This window comes from Ovis aries, chromosome 1, assembly GCF_016772045.2.
Source record: "Ovis aries strain OAR_USU_Benz2616 breed Rambouillet chromosome 1, ARS-UI_Ramb_v3.0, whole genome shotgun sequence".
Taxonomy (NCBI): Eukaryota; Metazoa; Chordata; class Mammalia; order Artiodactyla; family Bovidae; genus Ovis; species Ovis aries.
In genome coordinates this window covers 265,913,606-265,938,666 of record NC_056054.1, presented here as the reverse complement: position 1 = coordinate 265,938,666, position 25,061 = coordinate 265,913,606, and the positions used below count along the sequence as shown (strand labels likewise).

General features: G+C 53.4%; 2 protein-coding genes across 4 annotated transcripts in view; one reads left to right on the top strand and one right to left on the bottom strand.

Moving 5' to 3' along the window:
• COL18A1 (collagen type XVIII alpha 1 chain) overlaps window positions 1–8,855 on the bottom strand; it is a 91,988-nt gene extending 83,133 nt beyond the window's left edge. For all 3 annotated transcript variants that reach the window (XM_042237849.1, XM_027961156.2, XM_027961167.2), the window contains exons 1-2: window positions 8,768–8,855; window positions 8,572–8,666 (exon numbers count right to left, since the gene is read on the bottom strand). Coding sequence is in view for 2 of the 3 variants with exons in the window: in XM_027961156.2 (XP_027816957.1) it covers window positions 8,572–8,666; window positions 8,768–8,778 (106 nt within the window). In the remaining variant the exon portion in view is untranslated. The remainder of the gene's footprint in view (window positions 1–8,571; window positions 8,667–8,767) is intronic.
• LOC132658605 (uncharacterized) lies at window positions 8,458–23,426 on the top strand. The gene is made up of 2 exons (XM_060406294.1): window positions 8,458–8,685; window positions 13,584–23,426. Exon 2 carries the CDS (start codon window positions 22,647–22,649, stop codon window positions 23,337–23,339), a length of 693 nt encoding a protein of 230 aa, XP_060262277.1. The 5' UTR covers window positions 8,458–8,685; window positions 13,584–22,646; the 3' UTR covers window positions 23,340–23,426.
• The last annotated feature ends 1,635 nt before the right edge of the window (window positions 23,427–25,061 follow it).

Sequence of the window (25,061 nt, the reverse complement as noted above, 5' to 3'; positions counted from 1 at the left end):
CTGAGTCACTGCCGGCTGGACCCGAGTTTCCCAGGGATGGAGGCTCATTTTAGCCAGAAACAGGAAGGCCCTGGCTGCCCTGTGGCCTGGACTGAGACAGTTCCCCTGGTGCCATGGGGATAAGGCTGAGATGTGAGGACACAAAATAAGCAGAGGTCGCTGCCAACACTGCCCACTGGGGAGGGGGCAGGGTAACCCTGCAACCCCAGGACCCAGAGAAGTGAGCAAAGTGTCAGCCAGAACCCGAAACGGGGCAGGAAGGCCGGTCCAGGAGGGGCATCTGGGCTCAGAACGGACCATCTGCACCCCTGCCCTGGCCGGCGGCCAAGAGGCTGAGGAGCAGCCAGGTGGTGCTCAGTGGAGGGACAGAGGATGTCTCACTGCAGTAATGATTTATGGTAGAGAAGGCCTCCCCCAGCCACAGCGATGGGCCCCTGGGAGCAGAGGTCCGGCAGCCCTCTCCTGGGAGCCTGCCTTCTAAAGTCCTCAGGCCCCCACGAGGGGAAGGAGGGTCCGTACTTGGTCACTGGGCAGTGGCTGGGTGGGGCAGTGGCTGGAGGGGTTTTGAGGTGCAGGGTCAGGTGGGGAGACCCTGAACGTGAGCACAGACAGGATCAAGGGTGACTTCTCTTCGTCCTGGCTGGAAGGCCGAGGTGACCGAGGGCAGAAAGGATGCTGTGCTGCCTGCTGTCTGAGCAGACGCCGCCCAGATGACATCCCAGCAGGCTGAGCCTGGTTCCCGGCACTGACGGGGCCTCAACCCGGGAACCCGGGAACCCAGGAACCGGCTTGACTGGTGGAGAACGAGAGGCCCCATGGAATCTCAGTGGAAGAGTTTTCAAAATACAGCAGCCTCGTAACAGGATCCAACAGGCAGCGGCAAGTCTGCGCTCCCTGGATCGCTCCCATGAGATGTGTGGGTGGGCGAGACTGCGCTGGCCCAGGGGCCAGAGCACTGGGAAGACTTCGGGCCTTGGGGTGAGTGGGCTGCTTTGTCTGACACTCATGATCGCTTCAGCAGGCGCAGCCCACGGACAGGGAAGAAGCACAGAAACCATGTTCCGGTCACGTGGACCCATTTCCTGCTCTCACCAGGCCCTCCTCTGGGCCCCACCCTGGCAGCTGGCTGGGACCATCCTTGACATGGTTTCTCGGGAGCCCAGTAAGGGCTGTCAGGATGCATCCCAGGGAGCTCCCTGCAGAAATGCCCTACTCAGGCCCGCAGAGCCCACTGTCCTTCCCAGTTTACAGACCAGAGGCACAGAGATGGTGAGGCATCTTCGAAAGGCCACACAGCACTAGGAGGCAGAGCTGGAATTAAAACCTCGAGCCTGGGCACCCGGCCCACATAGCAGATGGTGTCCCAGCCACAAAAACACAGTGGCCGGCGGGCTGCCTGCCAGCCATACTACATGAGGATTTAGTGACCCCACACTTGTCTTCTGCAAGGACCAGCTCCAGTGCACGCCCCGCAAGGCCGAGTAAAGATAAGAGCCCCATGTGGCACGTGGCCCCGGGGCTCTGCTGGCCCAGCCCAGCTTGCCTCTCGGAATTCTCCCAACCCCCTACCTCCCCTGAGACGTGGGATAGGTCCCGGTGTGGTCCCTGAGCAGTGCCCCACCTCTACAGGAAAAGGCCATTAAAAATAAAAAAACCAACAACAACATCAATTCCATGCTTTAAGGAATTCCAATCCTGCCCACAAACTAGAAACTATGCCAAATATGCCCCCTGCAAGGTGACACCATAGGGACATGGCAATGAGGAAGACGATGCAGGGACAGAGAACAGATGTCAGAGCAAGGAGATGTGTGGAGGCCAAATAACACCAGCACCTGCACCCTCACTACAGAGAAACTGCATTTCTCCACTTATCACAGAAGCAAGATTTTCAAAGCGACAACATCAGCCCTGACGGCTTGGGCTGAAAAGTCGAAGGTACCTCCTGTCCATCTGGGGGGGTTGCCCACCCCCCCGCCCCGCAGGTTTCAACCACAGCCCGCCCACTGGCACTTGGCCCTAGCACTGACAAGGGGCCTCCCAGACGAGGAGCTCAGACCCCACAGTGGATGTGGTCAGCCAGCCCTGTGTCACCAGGGACACTGCTGTTTACCTACCTATCGGGCAAGGCAGGGCGCACACAGAGGTGCTCAAAGGTGAGTCAGGAAAGAGGAAGTCAGTGGCCCCAGGCCAGGTGGCTGGGGTCACCACCCACCACCTGCCAGCCCCAGACTGACTGGGGTGAAGGAAAGGCCTTCAGAAGTTCTCTAGTGCGAATCCTGATGCTGTCCCTCGAGACTCATGAGCCCTCGCTTGGGAGAAACCACTCCGTGAGACTGGCAGGCTGGCACGGGACACAGGGTGCTCAGCCTTCAGAGGGTCAGCACCCCCTGCATCAGGCCCTGAGCCAGCTGCCGGGGGTCCTGGAATGTCACCTCCTATGACCCTGCCCTCCTCACAGGACGGGTGGGGGGGTGGGATTTCCCACCTGGCACTGTCACAGCAGCAGCAGCCACATAAATCACTGTAGTTGCACCAAGATAAAGTCCCCTGGTTGCCTAAATGGGAACGAGGAAGAATGGTGTCCCTTCATCCTGGAAGCCATGGGGCCCCTGGATCCAGGTCCCAGCAGATGTGCCCCCAACCCCAACCCCCGGCAGCTGGTGGGCACCCCTCCCCCAGGCCCTTCCCATCCCCTCTGCTAGGTGGGAGCCTGAGCACGGTACACCCTTGCCTGGATGGGCCCTCCAGGCGCTGCTTTCTCGCCAGCTCAAGTCTCAAAGCAGAAGGCGCCTCTCGGCTCACCGAGAACCGCCTGCGCTGGCAGGCTCTGTGCAAACAACAGACCCAGCTGCCTGAGCCTGGTACCGGCTCTGAGATTTGAGCTCAGACTCAAAACAAGCAGGCCTGACTGCCCGACCTGAATCTGCTCAAGGAACAGCACAAAGAGTAAAATGAGAACTTGACACCAAAATTAAACGAATGACTGGATGAATAAAATAAAGTTATAAGGTGTGATATCTGCAGGTTCAGTCCGGGCTCCATGAAAACCACTGAAACCCGTCCATCAGGCGCACAAGCAGGTCTCTGCAGTGTCCAGCCAGGCCCCTGGCAGTGACCCATCACCTAGATGCTAGCTCCGCTCACACAGGCCCATCCTGTAGCCCTGCAGAACCGTCCGCAAGCCCTCAGTTCTGGTCTCATGGCCTCTGTAAGAAAAAACCCCGTGAAGGTCAACCATGACCATGGCCAGTGCCTGGGCAGCTAGACCCATAGCAGAGCCTCCTGTCATCCAGAAACCAGGGGTGGCTGAGAGTCCCACTTGTGACCCCAGTTCAGTGCTGGGTCCCGCTGCCCTATCCCACCACCCTCGTCACGGTGGCTCAGCCCAGGAGCGTCCCCAGCTACAAGCGTGGAATTCTAGACAGATGTGCCGGCCTGCAAACAAGCCCTCCTTCCTGGGCGCTCACTGAAGACAACCAGAAGGCCGTGCTGAGGCTTGCCTCCTCTGCCGGAGGAGCTGGGGCTGCGGACGGGCCCCTGCAGGCAGGCTGGCGGAACAGACACTGCCCCACAGCCTCCAAATTTTGTCTGACTCAGCGCATCTGTGATCTAAAGCTCCTTCTGACAGGCGTTCAGCGCAGCCCAGAACTGCCAATGGAAAACATGACCCCAGGGGCCAGTGCGCATCACCCATCCACACCCTGCTGGAACCAGGCTGTAGCAGGGAGCAGCGGGGCACTGTGTCTCCTGGAAAATCCCTGAGCGATACAGTGGGCACTGCAAGGTCCCAGACAAGGGTGGAGACACCACGTGCTCAGTCGCTTCAGTCGTGTCTGACTCTTTGCAACCCCGTGGACTGTAGCCCACCAGGCTCCTCTGTCCATGGGATTCTCCATGCAAGAATACTGGAGTGGGTTGCCATGCCCTCCTCCAGGGGATATTCCTGACCCAGGGATCAAACCCAGGTCTCCTGCATTACAGGCGGGTTCTTGACCGCTGAGCCACTGGGGAAGACCACTAGGAGATACCACTGCTGCTGCTGCTAAGTCACTGCAGTCGTGTCCGACTCTGTGCGACTCCATAGATGGCAGCCCACCAGGCTCCCCCGTCCCTGGGATTCTCCAGCCAAGAACACTGGAGTGGGTTGCCATTTCCTTCTCCGATGCATAAAAGTGAAAAGTGAAAGTGAAGCCACTCAGTCGTGTCCGACTCTTAGCGACCCCATGGACTGCAGCCTACCAGGCTCCTCCATCCATGGGATTTTCCAGGCAAGAGTACCGGAGTGGGTTGCCATTGCCTTCTCTGAGGAGATACCACAAGCAGCAGCAAACACGAGGCATGTCAGACACCACACCGGTGCAGAGAGAAGCTTCACGGTGTGACCACCTGCTGCTCGGGGCACCTGCCCTAGCTTAGGGCAGGAAAGCGAGGCCAAGCCCACCACCCCTCCCCCTGCTCCCAAATTGGCAGGAGGGTAGGGTGGAGCTCAGAGGCCCAGTCCTCCTCAGGAAGGAGCTGTACCTGGTAGAGGGCTCCTCTCAGACCCTTTGCCATCAGATTTGAGGCATGTCCAGAGAAGCCACATGACCTGGCAGGTGGGCAGAGCTGTGGGAACTCCCGGGCACACTGCAGCAATGCCTTATCATCCCGGGGACATTGCCATCAAAATGTATCAAATTCAATCATCTTATGAGCATGCTAAACATATATTTTCATTTTCCCAGTAATTTCTCCCCTATGCCCACCAATAGCATCCAGTTCTGGGTAGTTTTGTGTGTTATATCCTGCAATGTCACCTTCTACCCAGACCTCAGGCAGCTGGTGCTTGGCCAGCTGTGTTCTGCAAAGAGGGGCCTTTTGAGGGTTCTCTCTCAGATGACAGCTAACCCAGATTCTCCAGGTTTCTGAGCAGAGCTGATTAGAATGTGCCATCTGCGGTCTGCCCTCACAGGCACCAGGGTGGCCACACCTCGTTTGACCAGGGCTGCAAATGGGCATGTGCCATGGGGTGATGGGTGGCCACTGAGGACGGACATGGAGCAGGGAGCTGCTTATTAGCCACAGCTGTGGCAAGACCAGCTTGCTCCTCACCCACCGCATCCGACCCCTGAGTGCTGGCAGGAAGTCAGCCCCTGGCCCTGGGGGCCACCCCCTCTGCTGACCAGTCCTTCCTCGTAGTGCTCAGACCACAAGAGGGTTTGCTAGCCATCATGTCAGAGGACTGGTCTTGCTCCATTCTGTCCCCCACGGAGTCCCAGGACATTTTCAACAACCCAGATGAAGAGAGAGCCAGGCACTCTGGTGGGGAGAAAGTGAGTGTGTGCATGTGTGTATACAGCTGTGTGTGTGCATGTGTGTGCATGTGTGCACACGTCTGTGCACATATGTATATTTGTGCATGAACGTGAGTGCATGTGTGCACGTGTGTGCATTTGTTGTGCGTGTATGCACATATGCATGCATATTTTCGTGTGCATGTGTACATTGTGTGTGCATGTATGTGCACACATGCGTGTGTATTTGCATATGCATGTGTGCGTTTATGTGTGTGGGTGTGCACATGTGTGTGCACATTTATTGAGCATGTGTGCACCTGTATTTTCAGGGTGAAGTGGGCCGGGCAGGGCAGGCTCACCCAGCCCCTCAAGCTCTGGATGGAGTCAGTTTCTCTCCTTCTAGGTTTCTGTGCAAGGATTTTCCCCCTCCTTCTTTTAAAGGAAAGCAGAAGTGCTTGAAAAACAAGTTTTGCTGAAATTCAAAACTATCTTAGAGGTCCTGCACCTGAACCTTGAAGACTCCCCAATGACACAGCCCGTCGAAACAAGCCTGCCTTGAATGAGAACTCCTTCTTCAGCTTAGGTCTCTTACTCAGGTCCTGTGGACCCGGAATCAAGACACTGCAGATGCAGGGACATGTGGAGTCTTGGCTGTGTCTTGTTCAAGCCCAAACCCTGCAGGACCACCCAGGAAGTGGGGGAGGGGAACCACAGCTATCAGCTAAGACCTGGACCCACTGATGGACGCTGGGAGGTCCTAGTGGTGAGAAAGGGTGGGACACACGAGTCTGGGGGTGTGGGGTGGGGGGAGCTGAGAGCCTGAGCCCAATGTCACGTGTGGGAGGGGCCAAAGCCAAGTTGACCCAAGTCTAGGCTCTTAGCCTAGTCCCGGCCATCCTGCAAATGCCCACTGGGCAAGGTCCTTCTTCCTCAGCCCTAGAGGACTGACCCACAGCAGAAGGCCACTGTAACAGGTTCCACCCCAGTACTTTCTCCAGGAATGGGACCGCAGGCAGCTCTGAGCCTCCAGGCTGTAAGGCCACTCGGAGTGTCCCTGTGGGTTTTGGTTATGCAGGAGCTCACAGCACCAGTCAGGAGCATCAGGCAAAACAGCAAGAGACTTGAGGGTGGGGTCAAGTGCAGCTCAGGGAGAGACATGGGAAAACGCATCATTTGAGGTCAGAAAAAGTGTTCAAATCAGCCAACAGGGCTTAAGTTTTTGACTCTCAAGAGGAATTCTGAAGCATTTCCAGGACAAATTGAGCCCCTGCTAAGTCAGGATTTCACATACATTAACTCTTCTCCAACAGTGTCTAGAGGGGGCACCTATTACCCCACCCCAAAGGGACTTGGCCCAGCATGGACAGGACCTGAGTCTTCCCCACGAGGGGGAGGGGTGGGCAGTGCACAGCCTGCTGAGCCCGCTTCCTGCTCTAAGCCCCAGGGAACAGAAAGAGCTGCATTCCATCAGGCACCTCGGAAGGGGCTTCCTTCCTCCCAGAGGACCTGGGACTATGCAAAGCCCCATAGCAGCCACGTGGTGGGACAGAAGATAAAACACACCATTTCTTGAGCTGTCACGCTCCCCCCCACCACCCCCAGAGTCTGCGTTAACTGGAACACCCTCCGAGTTCTCATCTCACCAAAGCTTGTGGACATTACATTTTCTTTTTCCTTCTCTAATGCTCAGTCACCACCCTTGATTTCCTCCCCTTGGTCACAGAACTTCATCAGCTGAGGTGTGGATGCTTCAGTGTCCTTCCTTTCCCAAGAGGATGCGTGATTATAAAAGAGGCTTTGTGGTTACACGTTCCTGCCCAAGCCTGAGGGGGTGGCCCCCGGAAGCCACCGCAGTAGTTCCAGGCGGTCATAAGGACCCCAAGAAATCAGAGGACTGACCCCGGCAAGGACAAACACTCCCTGAAAGCACCCCCTCCGCCCCCCAGGTTAACACAAATCCATGAGGAATTACCTGCTCCTCTACAAACAGGTGCTTTCCACACCATCTCTTTAAAAGCGTGTCTTTATGAGGCGGTTACATTTTTTAAAGGTCTGCGCTGCTATTTAACCTGGTGACCAAGCCCACTGGAAACAATGAAGGAGATCACCGCGGCTGTCTCCCAGGAGCCTCCCCAGCTCATCGCCCTCCCCGGCCAGCTGTGGCAGCAGGTGTGTGGCTGCTCTGGTGACCACAGTCAACAGTCTCTCTGGCCGCGAGAAGCAGGCTGCCCAGGACGGGTGTCAGAGCAAACGGTCTACCTGTGAAAAAACACCGACTCTTTGGGGATGGGGGCTCCCCTCGGGTCCGGCACCTCCCCCCACTGCGAGCTCCTCCTGGGACTTTGCCGGGCTTGTTGGGACGAGGACCCGGGCGGCCGTCTGGGTGGAAACGGGGTCCCCCAAACTGGTAGCAAAGGGAGTTTCCGTGCGACCAGAGCGGCCTTCCGGAGCACCGTCTGCGGTCCACGCGGGAGAAGCGGCCAGCGGGCGCCGCCAAACAACGGACCTCCGCGCATTGTTCTCCCGGCGGCTGCTCGGCGCTCGGCCGCATCAAAGGGACCGCGCGCAACCCGACACCGCAGAGGGCGCGGGGACAGAGGCCTGGGGCCCGGGGCCGAGCGACGCACAAAGGCTGGCCCTGGGGAAACCTGAGCACTTTTGCCTCGACAGGTTGGAAACCACACGGCTGCGCTTCGCCCCGCGCTGTCCTCCTGGGAGACCGGCCGGACTCGGCGCGGCAACGCCGGGTCCCAGAGGTACGAGCCGCTGCAGCCGCCCAGGCGCTGGGTGGGACTAGGCCGGTGACGGCGACACAGGCCTGGGGTCGGGCGTCGGATGCCCGGGCGTCTCCGAGCCACAGCGCGTGTAACCGCCGCCACCGCGACCTCGGCGGATCCTTCGCTGGCCCTCTGCCGCAGCGCTGTCCGCCGAGCGCACCAACTTCCCCGCAGAGTCGCCAAAGTTTGGTCACGACACGAGGATCTCAGGACGCACACTGTCGGCACCATCCCCAGCCCAGCCCGCTCCCCGGTCCCGGGCGCTCCCAGGTGGCCCGAAGCCCGCAGTCGAGGACACTCCGGACATACGGCCCCGGCCCGACCCTGTCACCCTCCAGTCGCCGCCCGCGGGCCAACTGCAAGCGTGGGCAGAGCCGGGACCGCCTCCCAGGACCGAAGCCGATACGGGCTGGGCTGAGGCCGTAGCCGCCTGGGACCGGCCGAAGATCCGCACAAAGTGCGGCCGGAGGCGGGCGTGCCCAGAGCAGGCACTTTCGTGTCGGCACTTTTCTTACCTGGCTCGGCGGACGCTGTGCTGACCACGAGAAGCAGGACCAGGTGGGCGAGCAAGTCCAGGAGGCGACGCCGCCGCGGCTGCAGCCAAGGCCACCTGCGGGCACAAGCCACAGGTTAGGGCACAGCGCACGCCCCCGTTCCCAGCCCGTGCGACCTCCCGGCCCCCGCCTGTCCGTGGCCCTGCGCGGCCCGCACCTCGGCGCCATGCTCCGCGAGCCGGACTTCTGTGCAGCGGGATGCTGCGAGCTCAGCCTCGGTGCACCCGATCGGCCGGCGGAGCTCTGGCCGCCGCGGGGGCCAGGCCGGGAGGGGGGCGCGGGGGGGCGGGCAGGGGCGGGGCTGGTCAGGGGGCGGGACGACGGGCCTGGGACGCGAGGACCGACCAGGGCAGGGGCGGGGCGGGGCGGTGGGTGGGCAAGGGGTGGAGCAGGCAAGAAAGTGGGGACGGGCCCTAGCAAGGGGCAGGGCCGGGCGCCGAGCTCTGCACGCGGCCCTGGGCCCGGGGAGTGGAGTAAACGAGGAGAGGGCTTCGGACCCCTGACCTGGCTCATCGGCCTGTCCCAGGGTCCTAGCACCCTTCCTCTAGAGCCGCAGTGTTTCTCTCGCCGCCTCAGCCACACCTGCCCCTACCGCTGCCCACGACGGCACCCGGGGTCTCTGGCTCCAAACCTCGGGTATACAGCCCTGCGTTTATTTGGGAAGGTGACTGTAATCAGGGGATTGGTCCTTGGGTCCTGAGTCCGATGCGGCAGCGGAAAGGAGGGCTATTTGAACAAAGACGTTACTCGCCAGGGGGCGGCGGTTGGAGGAAAGGGCAGCTGGGCTTCTGCCCACCCTTTCGGACACAGTGACCGCGTCGTGGCAACCCACCGGTCCTCGCTGCCCTCACGGGCTCGGTGCCCAGCACGGTTTCATCCCCAGGCCCCACTCCCCACGTTGCGCCCCTTCTGGAACCCTCCCAGGGGATGGGCCCTGCACCCCAAGAGGCCTCTGCCCTGGAGTTCCAGCCCCCAAGACCTGGTCTGGGAGGCCCCTCCCCCTGCTGGAAGTCCAGTTGCACCCCACCCTAGCCTTCCAGGCTCCCCCAGCCCCTTCACCTCCCTCTCCCCCAGCCTCTGCCACTCTGGGAGCTCTGGTCATTTCTTCTTCCTCAGGCCTGTGCTCCCAACCCCCACGTGACCGCCTGACCTCAGTCCCTCCCTCCACCAGGCAGCTGCTAAAGGGGTCCTGTCCTCAGACCACCCACAGGCCTCTCCAGGCAACCAGAGCCCCTCACATCGGCCTCTTAAAGTAAACTCACATTTCCCTGAATCTGATCCCCTCAGGGTTTGCAAAAAACAGGGTCCCTGATGCCATCAAATTCAGGGGTCCCAGGGCCATTGCCCTTGGCTTATTATCTCTGCTAAGCCCTCTGGAGTCACCCCGCTCCTTCTCCGTGCCACCTCCTGATCCTGGTTCCCTCCTGCCTGGAGCCCTGAGCCCTGTTGCAGTGCAGACTCTGGGCCTCTCCACGCCTTGCTAGGCTTTCCCTGCATCATCGGCAGCCCCAACCTCACCATCTCTCAGCCTAGATCAGCCTAGAAAACAAGCCCCTGGTCTGGCCCCCTCCACATCCTCCTGTATGTATCTACCCACTCTCAACCACCACCTCCCCAGGTCCTGGCCAGCAAGCTGCTCCTGGAGCCTCCTGCAGTGGCCCGCAGCCCCTCTCTCCCTCCCTCCTTCTACCCCCCACCCCCCACCCCCACCCCTGGGCCCTGCAGCCCTAGCAGAGGGCCTGCTGGGATTCCAGTCCCGTGGCATCATCCCCCCTCCCCCCTCCAGTCTTCAAAGGCTGATGGGTGCCCAGGCCGTGTCTGTCCTGTCTGGCTGCACTTGTCCACCTGCTCACCTCTCCGTCATCACCTGCTTCCGAACCTGGAGTCCTTCTCCTGGTCCCATGAAAAGGGTGCTTATGGCCCATGGCGGCGAGGAGAGAAAGCAACTTAGAGGATTATGACTACATTTTTTAAAAACGAAAGCGAACAGCATTGAATAGAAGTGCAAAACTTGCTGTCTATGTGGATGGAGGGGTTGGGTGGTGTCCATGTGCCTGTGTGTCTGTCAGTAGGCGTGTGTGCAGTGGGTGCACGAGTCTGGGTGTGAGCAGTTCCTATGACTGTGTGCAGTTGTGTGCATGTGTGGCTGTCAGTGTTGTTACTGGATAGAGCTTGGGTCTGCTCGCCAGATCACAGCAAAGCCTGATGCTGTGTTGTGATGAAGGAGAGTACAGTGGGGTTTTTATTATTATTATTATTATTAAGATGTATTTATTTACTTTGTCTGTGCTGGGTCTTCGTTGCTATGTGTGGGCTTTCTCTAGTTGCTGCCAGTGGGGGCTGCTCTTTGTTGCAGCGTGCAGGTTTCTCATTGCGGTGGCGTCTGCTCTGTGGACAGCGTGGGCTCTAGGGCGCGCTGGTCTTGGCAGTTGCAGTACGTGGGCTCAGTAGTTGCAGCTTGCAGGCTCTGGAGCACAGGCTCAGTAGTCATGGCACACAGGCTTAGTTGCTCCGCAGCATGTGGCATCTTCCCTGACCAGAGATCGAACCAGTGTCCTCTGCATCAGCAGGTGGATTCTTAACTGATGAACCACCAGGGGAGCCCCCACAGTGATTATTTTTGCAGGTGCCAAGCAAGGAGACCAGGCAACTCATGTTCAAAAGACCCAAACTACCCGATGGCTTTCAGAAAAGGCAGCATTTGGGTTGAGGGCTGCAGCTCATGGACTTTCTTCTGATTGGTTGGTGATGAGGTAATCAGGAGTCAGTATCATCAACCTTCTGTCCCAGTCAGTCTGGGGTCTGCATGCTTGTGGTCAGCATGTGGTCCCCCTCCTCTACCTGGGCAGGGTCTTGGTTTCTGCAGAACAAAGATATGGGTCAGATTGTGCGCATCCCTCGAGGAGAAGCCAGGACCCTGCTTTATCACTGACCATTGTTGGCGCTATCACCGCTGCTGTGGGCTGGCTGCTTGTCCTTTGTTTCTGGTTCCCTGGCTTCTCTAATTAGTAACTGCTCTAATCTGAGCTTTTTCTACAAATGAGGACCGGGGAGCACAGGAGGGCTTTTGTACCCCGGAGGTCCCTGTAAGGTCCTGTGGGATTTCAGTGTGTTCAGGTCCCTGTGTGTGTGGTGTGTTCGTGTCTGTGGTAGGCACGTACTGGGTCCTGGAAGCGTCCCTTCCTGGCCTTGCAGCCATCTGTCCATCTGGCCATGGGCTGCAGCCCTGCTCCAGGGTAAGACAGTTGAAGGGCAGGGGTCTTCAACCTCTTCCTTCTCCCCTGCCCTCCCAACCCAAGTCACTGGGCCTGACCGTGGTTCCAGGAAGGAGAACCTGGACTAGGACGACAGTGCTGTGTCCCTGCTCACACTGGGGACTGGGGTTTAGCCATGTCTCTCCTCTCTCAGGTCGGAAGGCCCCCAGCAGGGGCAAGCCCCCCTCTGTGGGCTTTGGAGGGAAGGCCAGCTTCAAAAATACACAAGTGGCCTTTTTACTGTGAAACACTATTACTGCTGAACTTACAGCTGTGAAAATACACATCTTGGCGCTTATTTTTTTCACTGACTGTCTTATCACAGACTCACTGCTAGGTGTCTCCACAGTTCCCGTGGCTTTTGCATCTTTTTTTTTATTAGAGTTTTGTTATATCCACAAATATCAATAATGTGCCATCATTGTAGGAAAATACAAACTACAAACATGTACGAAGACAGTAAGACCCCAAATGCGTGCAAGCGCACTGGATTCTGTGTCTCCCTGCCCTCCTTCACAAAGACTCCCCCCCCCTCCCACCGGGAACCGGGTGCAAGTTGCGTGCAGGCAGCCCTGCCCTCCAGGAGAGACAGACCCAAGTCAGCTCCTCCCAGAGAAGGAGGACCCCCGCTGTGCCTGGTGCTGGGAGGTCCTTGGAGTACAGTCTGGGCAGCAGGGGAGGGTTGGCCCTTGGGGGCTCCACAGGGGCTCTGGAGGGGTGGGGGAAGGGTATCCAAGAGCAAGGGCCCTTGGTGGGAAGGGGGCTGGGGAGAGGGCCAGCCCGAGTGCAGCGCAATTCTGGAACATGTGGTATGGTTGAGGGGTGGGTAGCCTTCTGAGAGAAGTTTCAGCTGGGCTGTCCTTGGGCGCTGGCCTCTCTTCCTGTGCCTCATGCGGTTCCCAGCCCTCTCCACTGCAGCGGGCCCCACAGCTCTTCCTCAGGGAGAAATGACAGATGACACAGAAGAGCTGTGCTCCTCCCAGCTCATCCCGGTGACACACAGGCTTGGGGTCTCTGGGACACCCACCAAGCAGGGACCCACAAGAACAGGATGCTTGACTGATGGAAACAGAGGCTCCACCCCTCCACGGCCAGCGCTGGGTGTTTGTGTTTTCAATCGATACAGGGCTTTTCCAATGACAAGGGACCAGCTGCGGTCAGACCTGGGCGGTGGGCAGCTGCTGGTTCCATGGGCGCATCCTGGGTGGGACTGTGGGTTTGTGCAGGGAGAGACAACATGTGTAGAGGAGGGCCCGAGGGCCCAGCAGACAGAGCAAGGCCAGGGACAGGAAAGGGAGGACATCTGACTTCTGCCCGAGCTGCTTCTTCTCGTGTCCAGAGACGCCACTGGGCTTGCTCCAAGACAGAAGTAATTTTTCACTGGGGAAATGAAAGTGGTAGACAGAGCCGGCTGCGAAACGTGTATCCAACACAAAGTGTATCCAACATCGTATCTGGCTCCAGGCCTGTCACATGTCAGTCCTCAGGCCCGAATCGCCCGTCCACAGTGTCTGAGAGTGGAGCGGCCGACCCTGGCCCTGGGCCCTGGCCTCTGATGGACTCTGCCCCCCACCTCCTCTGCTGCTCCCGTTTCTTCTCTCCTCCCCACCGGGCACATCAGGGTGGGAGTGCATATTTATTAGTTTCCGAGCCTGCTGCCCTCACGGCCAGTGTCTGCCTGAGGCCCAGGCATCACAACTTCTGTGTTTTCACCTGCAGCTCCAGACACCCGCCTCTGGTGGACCCTCAGTAACTACCCGCCAGATGAAGGAGAGGATTGCCACTGCCTTTTGCAGCAGGCAGGTCCGAACCCTTCCCAGTGGCCTCACCTGGATCTCAGCCTCCAACCAGCAGAGCGCTGGGCACTAGGTGGGGCGGCCGATGAAGCTGGTTTTCTTGGAGGATTTGTTGACAGAATTTGAAAACAGCAAGTAATGATGACACGGACGTGAAACGGACTATTACGTCCCCAAGAAAAATCTAATTAAACGAGAAATGTGTATGTGGAAAAGCCGTGTCCCACCCCGTGAACACCACACAGCACCATGTTAGGAAGCACACGAGCGAAGAGGTGACCAGCCTGCTGTTAGAAGTGACTGCCAAAGCTTCATAAATACACATTTCTATTAACTTTGGGCAGTGCCATTTCCTCTTTTCCCTGCTGCATGGAAATGCCTCAGCTCAGGTTGAATCACGGGGGAAAGGGGAGGGGCCCCTGAATTCTCAAGTGCATCCTCTAATGACCTGGGACATTCCTAGTCCCCACTGAGGCTCATCAATACAAAGGAAGTGCGCGTTGCCAACTCCTGTGAGTAGAAGGAAGGGGTCTGGGTGACCCTCTGTCCCCTCATTTCCTGCCCACCTGGCAGCCTTCCAGCAGAAACAGCACCCCCGGTCCCTTCTGTTCCCTGGGGCACGGCCTCGTTCAGACAAGTTAATCAGTGTTGCTTGTCCCACCCAGGTGACTGGGGTGACTGCTCAGTGCAAACCAACCCCCAGCTGCATGTACACCCCCAGCACCACACGTGCGCACACAACCTGTGTCTGCTGTCACTCAAGAGCAGCATCAGAGCATCGACCCTGACTCAGCCAGGGCGCCGCCTGTGTCCTGTCTGCCCTGCCCCCACACTCAGTGTCCTCGCATCTCAGCCCGGCCGCCTGGTCCTCTGAGCAGTTCTGATGGCCACCAGCAGCCCAGCACTCACCTCCACATCAGGCTACTCGACTTTCCTGCAGAGCGCTTCTCAATAATGTTCTTGTTCTTTTATTTGTTCGTGTGTCCATTATTTATTTGTGGTCTTCCCACTTCCCTCCAGGAGAATTCAGGCCCCTATCCCTGCCCAGGGATGGTGTCTTTGCGGCGTGCATGGCGGAACAGAAGGGAAGGAGGGAGGCAAGCAGGCGTATTTCACAAGTGACGCTGGAGCCCAGGATGGAGCCTCCAGGGTGGGACTGCATTGTACCCAACAATGTGTGGGACCCAACACAGCCTCCAGCCTCCGTCCTGACATGTTCGACCACCATTCCTGCACTCACCCTCATCCCACTTGGAGAGGGACCCAACTGAACTAGCTCCATTGTAGATCACTGAAAACCCGAAATGTTACAAATAAGGGCCCCCCATCTGCCTCCACGCCTCAGCCCCCCTCAAAATTAGTCCTTATCACTAACCTTTTGCTGGCTTTCAAAAACGCATTTCATACATATTTGTTACTTTATAAACCTAGAAAGTTGTTTAGTGAAATTTTAAAAGCATGCACGAGGTAACACTCATGGTTCTAAACTTTGCCGTGTAGACACAATAGCTCTTTTCACGTCAGCTTATACATATTTATTTAAATTGTTGCACATGTATTCTGTGGGAATCATACTTAATGATCCCACTATTAATGAGATTTAAGTTGTTTTCGATCATTTGCTTAAAATAATGTGCTTCCTGAAAAGAGATGGAAACAGTGAGACAGAAAGACATGGATAACATCGAGAATTGGAAAACATGATAGGTAGATGAAGATGGTTTCGTTAGGCTGGTCAGTAAATGCCGCTTAGCCAAGCAAAGATTCCACAAATCTGGAAGTAACTCTACAGCAAGTATCCAGATTGAAGCACAAAGAGAACCCAGAATGAGAAAAAAACAGAGTTATGCGTCTGAGGTCCGTGGGACGATGTCAAACAGTCTGTAAAATTGGAATCCAATTTGATGGAAAAAAGAGACAGAGGGAGGAGTAGAGGAAATATCTGGAGAAAGTAACTAAACCATAGATCAAAGCAGCTCAGAGCAGACGCATCAGGATAAGTGCCCCAAAGTCAAACAAACAAATAAAACCAAACAAAAAAAAATCCCTTAGCATAAACATATTCAAGCTGCTGAAAAAAAATAAAAGACGTGAAAAAAGAAACTTCCAAGGAAACCAGAGGAAAAACATGTGCATTCCATGCAGAGAAATAAAGATAAGAGTTACAGTAAATTCCCTTCAGAAACCATGCATGCAAGATGCCAGCAAAGGGCTATCTTTATAGACCTGGGAGAAACAAGTGTTGGTTCAGAACTCTGAACCAGTTAAAAAACTTTTAAAAATTATAAGCTAAAACAGGACTATCTCAGAGGAACAAGAACTATGGGAATTCACTCCTGGCATTCCTGCTTTATGAGACGTGATAAATGATACTCATCAGTCAGAAAGAATATGATATTAGTCTGCCAACTGGATCTTTATCAAAACATAAGCACCAAAAATGCAAGAAATGAAGATAAGACAGATCTTTTCCCCTTATTTTTAATTGCTATCAATTATAGCTGCTATAATTTATAAAATTATAAATTTTATAATTTATAATTATGAAAAGTAAAAACAGTAGCACTGTATTGCATTAATAGCACAAGTGAGAGTTAAATGTATTTATATGACCATAACATCAGGACAGACGGAGGGGGGGGCAGTGGTGGGAGAGGAGTTAGGGGGCTATCCTTGAAGGTAAACTCTGATTAATTTAAGATTTATATTGTAAACCCAAGGACAACACTAAATTTTTTTAAGAGATAAAAGTAGTAAGTCAAGGGGAGGACATGAAGCAGAGTGATTAAGAAAAATGTTCAATTAACCAAAAGAAGGCAGAAAAAGAGTAAAAGAGAAACCAAAAAAAAACCACCCCAGTTTAAACAAATAGAAGACATCTAGCAAAATTATCATTTTAAAAAGTGAGTGGTCTAAACACACAGGTTAAAAGATAGAGATGGTCAGATTGGACTTTAAAAATCTATGGTATATCTATAAGAAACCCATGTTAAATATAGACATATATAGGGTTCAGGTATAAGGATGAAAAAAAAAATCCCATTCAATCACTAACCAAACTAAAGTCAAAGCAGCTATCTGGCCACCTACAGTTTTTGTTGTTGTTGTTGTTCAGTCGCTCAGTTGTGTCCCACTCATCATGACTCCATGGACAGCAGCACTCCAGGCTCCCCTGTCCTTCACTATTTTCTGGAGTTTGCTGAAACCCATGTCCATTGAGTCAGTGATGCCATCCCCCGTCTCATCCTCTATCGCCCCTTCTCCTCCTGCCTTCAATCCTTCCCAGCATCAGGGTCTTTTCCAATGAGTCAGTTCTTCTCATCAGATGGCCAAAGTCTTGAAGCTTCAGCATCAGTCCTTCAACGAATATTCAGAGTTGATTCCCTTTAGGATGGACTGGTTGCATCTCCTTGCAGTCCAAGGTACTCTCAAGAGTCTTCTCCAACACCACAGTTCAAAAGCATCAATTCTTCTGTACTCAGCTTTCTTTATGGTCCAACTCTCACATCCATATAAGACTGCTAGAAAAAACCATAGCTTTGACTAGATGGACCTTTGTCGGCAATAATACACTGTCTAGCTTTTCTGCTGAGGAGCAAGACTGTAGAAGAAGGAATATTATCAGAGATAAAGTGGGACACTAAGTAAAGATGAGGGAGTCAGTTTTGTGAGCTCACAGTCATGGATGAGCAGGCTCCTAAACAATGGTCTTCAAATACAGGAAGCAAAACTTAAAAGGGTGGAAGGAGATACAGATTCCCAACTGTGGTTGATGTCAACAATACTCAGTAATTGTTAGAACACATAGACAGAAAAATCAATAAGGGCACAGAAGACATGAACAATACATCAGCTACCTAGATTTATTGAACCCTCCCGCAATAATACTTTCTGAGAAGAAGAATATAGGCAAGGAGCATAAGGCAGGCTGGAGGCGAGTGCAGAGGGACGCAGCGTACGAGCTGTGGGAGTGAAGGAGATGCTCCGTGCCTGTCAGTTGTTGGGGAGGACTTCTCTGCAGAGGAGCACCGCCCTGCAATAAAATGGAATTAGTTACTGATCTGCACTAAATGCAGTAAACGTCACAAAATCATGCCAGGAGAAAGAATCCAGACAGGGAGGACACACCATGTCTTCATCCATGTGAAGTCCTGGGGGGACCGCAGGGTGGACCCGGGCCTGGGCTGGGTGGGGCGGGTACAGGGAGCACAGAAGACAGAGGGCCAGGACGCCTCTGCCAATCACATACCGATTTATTTGTTCACTGTGTGGATAGTGGTGATGGATTCCCAGGGGTACACACACAGCCAGTGCACACTTTATCTCCAGCTTACTGTGTGACAATTACAAGTCAGTAACGCTATTAAAAGCACTTCAATAGAGACAGCTGGGACGTCAGCTCTCTTCGTCTGCACCCTGGTTGGGAGCACACAGTAAATAGCAGTTAGCTGAGATTACAACCATTGGTGGTGTGTGCTAAATTGCTTCAGTCATGTCCAACACTGTGTGACCCCATGGACTATAGCCTAGCCAGCTCCTCTCTCCATGGGATTCTCCTGGCCAGAATACTGGAGTGGGTTGCTGTGCCCTTCTCCAGTCATTGGTGGTGGTGGTGGTCAAAATTAGTAAGCTTTATTTAAACTTCAAAAATAACAGGTAAAAGGCTACTTTAGCTTTGCTCCTGCTGAGACTCAGATGGGAGGACCCTGAGCAGGAACCACCCTGAGAACTTCTAGTGCTCCCAGTCAAGCCACAGAAAAGGAGGGCTACTGGGGATGGGGCAGGCAGGAGACCCCCACAGCTGGGCCGAGGGTTCCAACATGGTACACCTAGGGCCAAGACAAAAAGCCCATTGGGAATGGACCCACAGGGTCATGGAGACTTTGTCTCAAAGGGTTTTGTGACACCTGTGACATTTGGTTCTGGTACAGAGCTTTCTCAAACCCATGGAATTCCCTGAGTGGTGGGGCGGGGTGACACGGGATCTTTTCTTTTTCATGAGAAGTGCTTTCATCCACCCCTGAGCTTATGCTAATGAAGCGACTCTGGGAGGATGGGGCTGGTTGCCAGAGGAACCAACCACCGGATTAGAAGTTGGGCAAAGGCCTAGGGAGGGGAGAGGGGCTAGAGGTGGTGTTAATGTTAATCAGCGATAGCCAATGATTTAATCAGCTGTGCTTCGTACTGGAGCTCCCACAGAAACTGCCCATGAAATTTCAGAGCTCAGAGAGGGTCTGGCTTAGTGAGTTCCCTGTCCTTCTAGGCGGCTGATGTGCCCCAGGCCTTGGGGATGGAGCTCCTTTCTTAGCACCCTGCTCGACCCCTTTATCTGCTGTTCAATTGTGTCCTTTATAATAAACCACCAACAGTAAGTACAGTGCTTCCCTGAGTTCTGTGAGCTGTTCTAGCAAATTATTGAAAGAGGGGTTTGTGGGAGTCTCTGATCTGTAACCAAGTTGGATGGAAGAGTGAGCACCAAGGAGGGACCCCATCCTGACACCTGGCTTCTGGGGGTCAGTCCTCAGGGACTGAACCCTTACCTTGTGGGGTCTGCTCTGAATCTGGGTGCTTAATGTCAGCACTGCCCGGCGGAGAACCCACACATTTGGTGTCAGAAGGGCTGTGTGTAGAGAAGTGGTTTTCCTGCAATGCCTGCTGAGGGTGGAAGGACCTGGGAGATGCCTTTAGCCTGGCCAGTGGCCACTGTGTCTGCCCACTCTCAAATCCCTCCCACTGACATCTGGCTCATGGTTGGGCTGTTGGGCAAGAACCTGGGGGCTGGGAGCACAGTGCTTCAACAAGTGCTGTTGGAGGAAACATGGGGAGGGGGTGGTGGGAGCAGGCAGCTCCAGCTCCATTCCCCTCCCTGAGACGCCAGAGGAGACGCCAGAGGAGCTCAGATGCTGACCATCATCTCACCCCACCCTGAGCTGCTGGCCTTCCAGAGTGATCCTGACCAAGCCAGGACTCCGATGGCAGGGCCGGGGACTAGGATGGCCTGGGGTGGCCTGGGGTGGGCTGGGGTGGCCAGGCCTGGGGTGGCCTGGCAAGGCAGGTTCCCTCTGCGGCTGTGAATCTTTCCAGGCCCCCCTCATGGCTCCTTGTTGCCATGGCTTCAGATGCATCACTCCAGTCCCTCCCAAGGCTCCCCTCCCCATGTGTTTCTCAGTGTCCCTTCCCCTCTTCTCAAAAGGATACCAGTCCTGTGGGGTTTAGGCCCTCCACTCCAGTGTGACCTCACCTTGAAAGTGACAGTGTTAGTTGCTCAGTCATGTCCGATTCTTTGCAACCCCATGGACTGTAGCCTGCCAGGCTTCCTCTGTCCGTAGGATTCTCTGGGCAAGAATACTGGAGTAGGTTTCCACGCCCTTCTCCAGGGGATCTTCCTGACCCAGGAACTGAACTCGAGTCTCCTGCATTGCAGGCAGATTCTTTACCATCTGACCCACCAAGGAACTAGTTACATCTGCAAGGACCCATTTCCCAACAGGGCCCTGTACTGAAATTCTGGGAGGACATAAATTTTGTGGAGACACCATTCAGCTCAGCGCACCAAGCACTGGGTGGCACAGCCATAGTGGGCAAACGAGACTATTGTCTTCTAGATGGTCATTTTGAAAATGTGACAAATGAAATGATTGATTTGCGTCCACTTGTGGAAAAATAAAAAGCTCACAGTAGCAAAGGGGCGGGCTTGGAACAAGTGGGTTTTTCTTGCAGTTATAGGAATTTCTTTATTAAAATCCTGCTCCTGGCAAGTAGCAGATGCTGCAGTGTCCCTGTGTCCCCTTACTTCAGCACAGACTACTGCAATTCGACACCAGCACCCGTGTCTCTTAACTTGAGGCTGCCTCTGCAAGTGCCAAGCAATTAACATGCCCTTGTACCCACCCCATAAGCCCCTCTCAAGCTGTTGAATAAATACTGGGGATCCCTTTCCCCTGGAAATTCACTAAAGAAGACATTCACAAATGGTGAGAAATATCATGTTCATGAACAGGAAGACTAAAGCTTCGTAAAGATGGCCGGTCTCTAAAGATGTTCAGGCTCAATGCAATTCAAATAAAGCGCCAGAGGGTTTTTTTTTTTTTTTTTTTTTGAACTTCACAAACTGAATCAAGATTTGCACAGAAGAACAAATGTTCGTGATTTATTAAGATATATAGAAGAACCAGGTGGGGAATTTGCCCTGCTAGGTATCAAGATGTATTAAAAGATTCAATAGTTAAGACAGTGTAGTAACAGCAGAGGAATAGGCAAAGAGATTAACCAAACAGAGTAGAAAGCCCTGAGCCCACCCTCACAGATAAGGTACAACTCAGCCGTGAATGACGGGCCTTACAAAGGGTGCAGGAATGTTTGTATCTATGCAGTTAAGAAGGAAACTGACTTCTCTTGGAATGTGTCAAAAACAATTGTTGTTCAGTTGCTAAGTCAAATTGTAACTGACTCTCTGTGATTCCATGGACTGCAGCACACCAGGCTCCCCTATCCTTCACCATCTCGCAGAGTTTACTCAAGCTCATGTCCATTGAGTTGATAATGCACATTCCAAATACATTAAAGGAAAGTAAATATAAAAGGAAAATTATTTTAAACTGAATATTTAGAAGATTTTTTAATGATCACAAGGGAAGTAGAGATTTCTTACAACACAAAACATTGATCCATAAATGACAAGATTGATACATAAAATTACATTAAAGTAAAAAAAAACCTATTCATATAAAGACACAAGAATGAAAGTGAAAAAAGATGAAAACTGTGAAAAGACATTGCCACAAAAGATTAATATCCTGAATGTATAAAGAACATCTACAAACTTTAAAAGGAGAAAAGCAAATGACACAAAAGAAACTCAAAAACAAATGTCATAGAAAAGATGTAGGAATGGCTCATAAAGAAATGAAAAATTGCTCTTTCCCATTAGTAAACAATGCAAATTAAAACCTACTATGAGATTCCACTATGTACTCACCACATGTTGGTAAGGATGGGAAATAATTGGAACTCTTCTGCAGTGCTGATGGGTGTGCGGGGTGGTTCTGCTTTAGAAAACTATTTGACATTTCCCAATAGAATTAAAGATAAACATACACACTGCATCATGCAACAATGTCATTCTTTGACACATACTCTGGAGCAGTGTTTTTCAAACTGTATACCCATCAAAGTGAGTGAGGAAATCAATTTCAGAGGACACAAGCAGTGATGATAAAGACTGGTGATGATGATAGTGGTGATGGTTATGGTGGTGATGATGATGATAGTGGTGATGGTGACAGATGTGATGGTGATGGTACTGGTGATGACGGTGGTGATGATGATGGCTGTGGTGATGATGGTGGTGATGGTGGTGGTGGTGATGCTGATGGTGGTGATGGTGATGGTGTTGATGGTGATGGTGATGGTGGTGGTTATGGTGCTGGTGATGGTGACAGGTGTGGTGATGGTGATTAAGGTGGTGATGGTGCTGGTGGTGACAGTGGTGATGGTGGTGGTGATGGTGATGATGGTGGTGGTGATGATGGTGGGGGTGGTGGTGGTGGTGGTGGGGGTGGTAGTGCTAATAATGGTGATGGTGATGATGGTGATGGTGATGATGGTGATAATGGTGACAGATGTGATGACGATGGTGGTGGTGATGGTGATTATGGTGGTGATGGTGATGGTGGTACAATGGTGGTGGTGATGATGGTGGTGGTGGTGGTGGGGGTGGTAGTGCTAATAATGGTGATGGTGATGATGGTGATGGTGATGATGGTGATAATGGTGACAGATGTGATGATGCTGGTGGTGGTGATGGTGATTATGGTGGTGACGGTGCTGGTGGTACAATGGTGATGGTGGTGGTGATAATGGTGGTGGTGGTGATGGTGGTGATGGCAGTGGTGGTGATGATGGTGATGGTGGTGATGATGATGATGGTGGTGATGGTGGCGGAGATGGTGATTATGGTGGTGATGGTGCTGGTGGTACAATAGTGATGGTGGTGGTGATGATGGTGGTGGTGATGGTGGTGGTGGTGATTATGGTGGTGATGGTGATGGTGGTGATCATGATGGCGGTGATGGCGATGATGGTGATGGTTATGGTGGTGGTGGTGGTGATTATGGTGGTGATGGTGATGGTGGTGATTGTGATGGTGATGATAGTGATGATAATAATGGTGGTGGTAATGGTGATTATGTTGGTGATGGTGCTGGTGGTGACAGTGGTGATGGTGGTGGTGGTGATGATGGTGGTGATCATGATGGCAATGATGGTGATGGTTATGGTGGTGGTAATGATGGTGATGGTGGTGATGATGATGGTGGTGGTGATGGTGACAGATGTGATGATGGTCGTGGTGATGATGATTATGATGGCAATGGTGGTGGTGGTGACAGTGGTGATGGTGGTGGTGATGATGATGGTGATGGTTATGATGGTGGTGATGGTGATGGTGATGATGGTGATGGCGATGATGGTGGTGATAGTGATGGTGGTGGTGGTGGTGCTGCTGCTGGTGGTGATGATGATAGCTATGATGGTGATGGTGATGGTAATAGTGGTGATGGTGGTGATGGTGATGGTGGTGGTGGTACTGTTGATGATTATGGTGGTGACGGTGACAGATGTGATGGTGATGGTGGCGGAGATGGTGATTATGGTGGTGATGGTGCTGGTGGTACAATAGTGATGGTGGTGGTGATGATGATGGTGGTGGTGGTGATGGTAGTGGTGGTGGTGATGGTGGTGGTGGTGATGATGGTGGTGATCATGATGGCGATGATGGTGATGGTTATGGTGGTGGTGGTGATGATTATGGTGGTGATGGTGGTGATTGTGGTGATTGTGATGGCGATGATGGTGATGATGATGGTGATGGTGGTGATGATGGTGATGGTAGTGATGATGATGGTGGTGGTGATGGTGATTATGATGGCAATGGTGGTGGTGGTGACAGTGGTGATGGTGGTGGTGATGATGATGGTGATGGTTATGATGGTGGTGATGGTGATGGTGGTGATGGTTATGATGTTACTGGTGATAATGATGGTGGTGATGGTGGTGGTGGTGCTGCTGCTGCTGCTGATGATGATAGGTATGATGTTGATGGTGATGGTAATAGTGGTGATGGTGGTGACAATGGTGATGGTGATGGTGATGGTGGTGGTGGTGATGGTGGTGGTGATCATGATGGCGATGATGGTGATGGTGGTGGTGGTGGTGATTATGGTGGTGATGGTGATGGTGGTGATTGTGATGGTGATGATAGTGATGATAATAATGGTGGTGGTAATGGTGATTATGTTGGTGATGGTGCTGGTGGTGACAGTGGTGATGGTGGTGGTGGTGATGATGGTGGTGATCATGATGGCAATGATGGTGATGGTTATGGTGGTGGTAATGATGGTGATGGTGGTGATGATGATGGTGGTGGTGATGGTGACAGATGTGATGATGGTCGTGGTGATGATGATTATGATGGCAATGGTGGTGGTGGTGACAGTGGTGATGGTGGTGGTGATGATGATGGTGATGGTTATGATGGTGGTGATGGTGATGGTGATGATGGTGATGGCGATGATGGTGGTGATAGTGATGGTGGTGGTGGTGGTGCTGCTGCTGGTGGTGATGATGATAGCTATGATGGTGATGGTGATGGTAATAGTGGTGATGGTGGTGATGGTGATGGTGGTGGTGGTACTGTTGATGATTATGGTGGTGACGGTGACAGATGTGATGGTGATGGTGGCGGAGATGGTGATTATGGTGGTGATGGTGCTGGTGGTACAATAGTGATGGTGGTGGTGATGATGATGGTGGTGGTGGTGATGGTAGTGGTGGTGGTGATGGTGGTGGTGGTGATGATGGTGGTGATCGTGATGGCGATGATGGTGATGGTTATGGTGGTGGTGGTGATGATTATGGTGGTGATGGTGGTGATTGTGGTGATTGTGATGGCGATGATGGTGATGATGATGGTGATGGTGGTGATGATGGTGATGGTGATGATGATGGTGGTGGTGATGGTGATTATGATGGCAATGGTGGTGGTGGTGACAGTGGTGATGGTGGTGGTGATGATGATGGTGATGGTTATGATGGTGGTGATGGTGATGGTGGTGATGGTTATGATGTTACTGGTGATAATGATGGTGGTGATGGTGGTGGTGGTGCTGCTGCTGCTGCTGATGATGATAGGTATGATGTTGATGGTGATGGTAATAGTGGTGATGGTGGTGACAATGGTGATGGTGATGGTGATGGTGGTGGTGGTGATGGTGGTGGTGATCATGATGGCGATGATGGTGATGGTGGTGGTGGTGGTGATTATGGTGGTGATGGTGCTGGTGGTGACAGTGGTAATGGTGGTGGTGATGGTGGTGGTAGTGCTGCTGCTGCTGCTGATGAT

Bases quoted from the DNA above. Each gene is read 5' to 3' on its own strand.
- LOC132658605 (XM_060406294.1), top strand. From the start codon at position 22,647: ATGGTGGTGGTGATGATGGTGGTGGTGATGGTGGTGGTGGTGATTATG.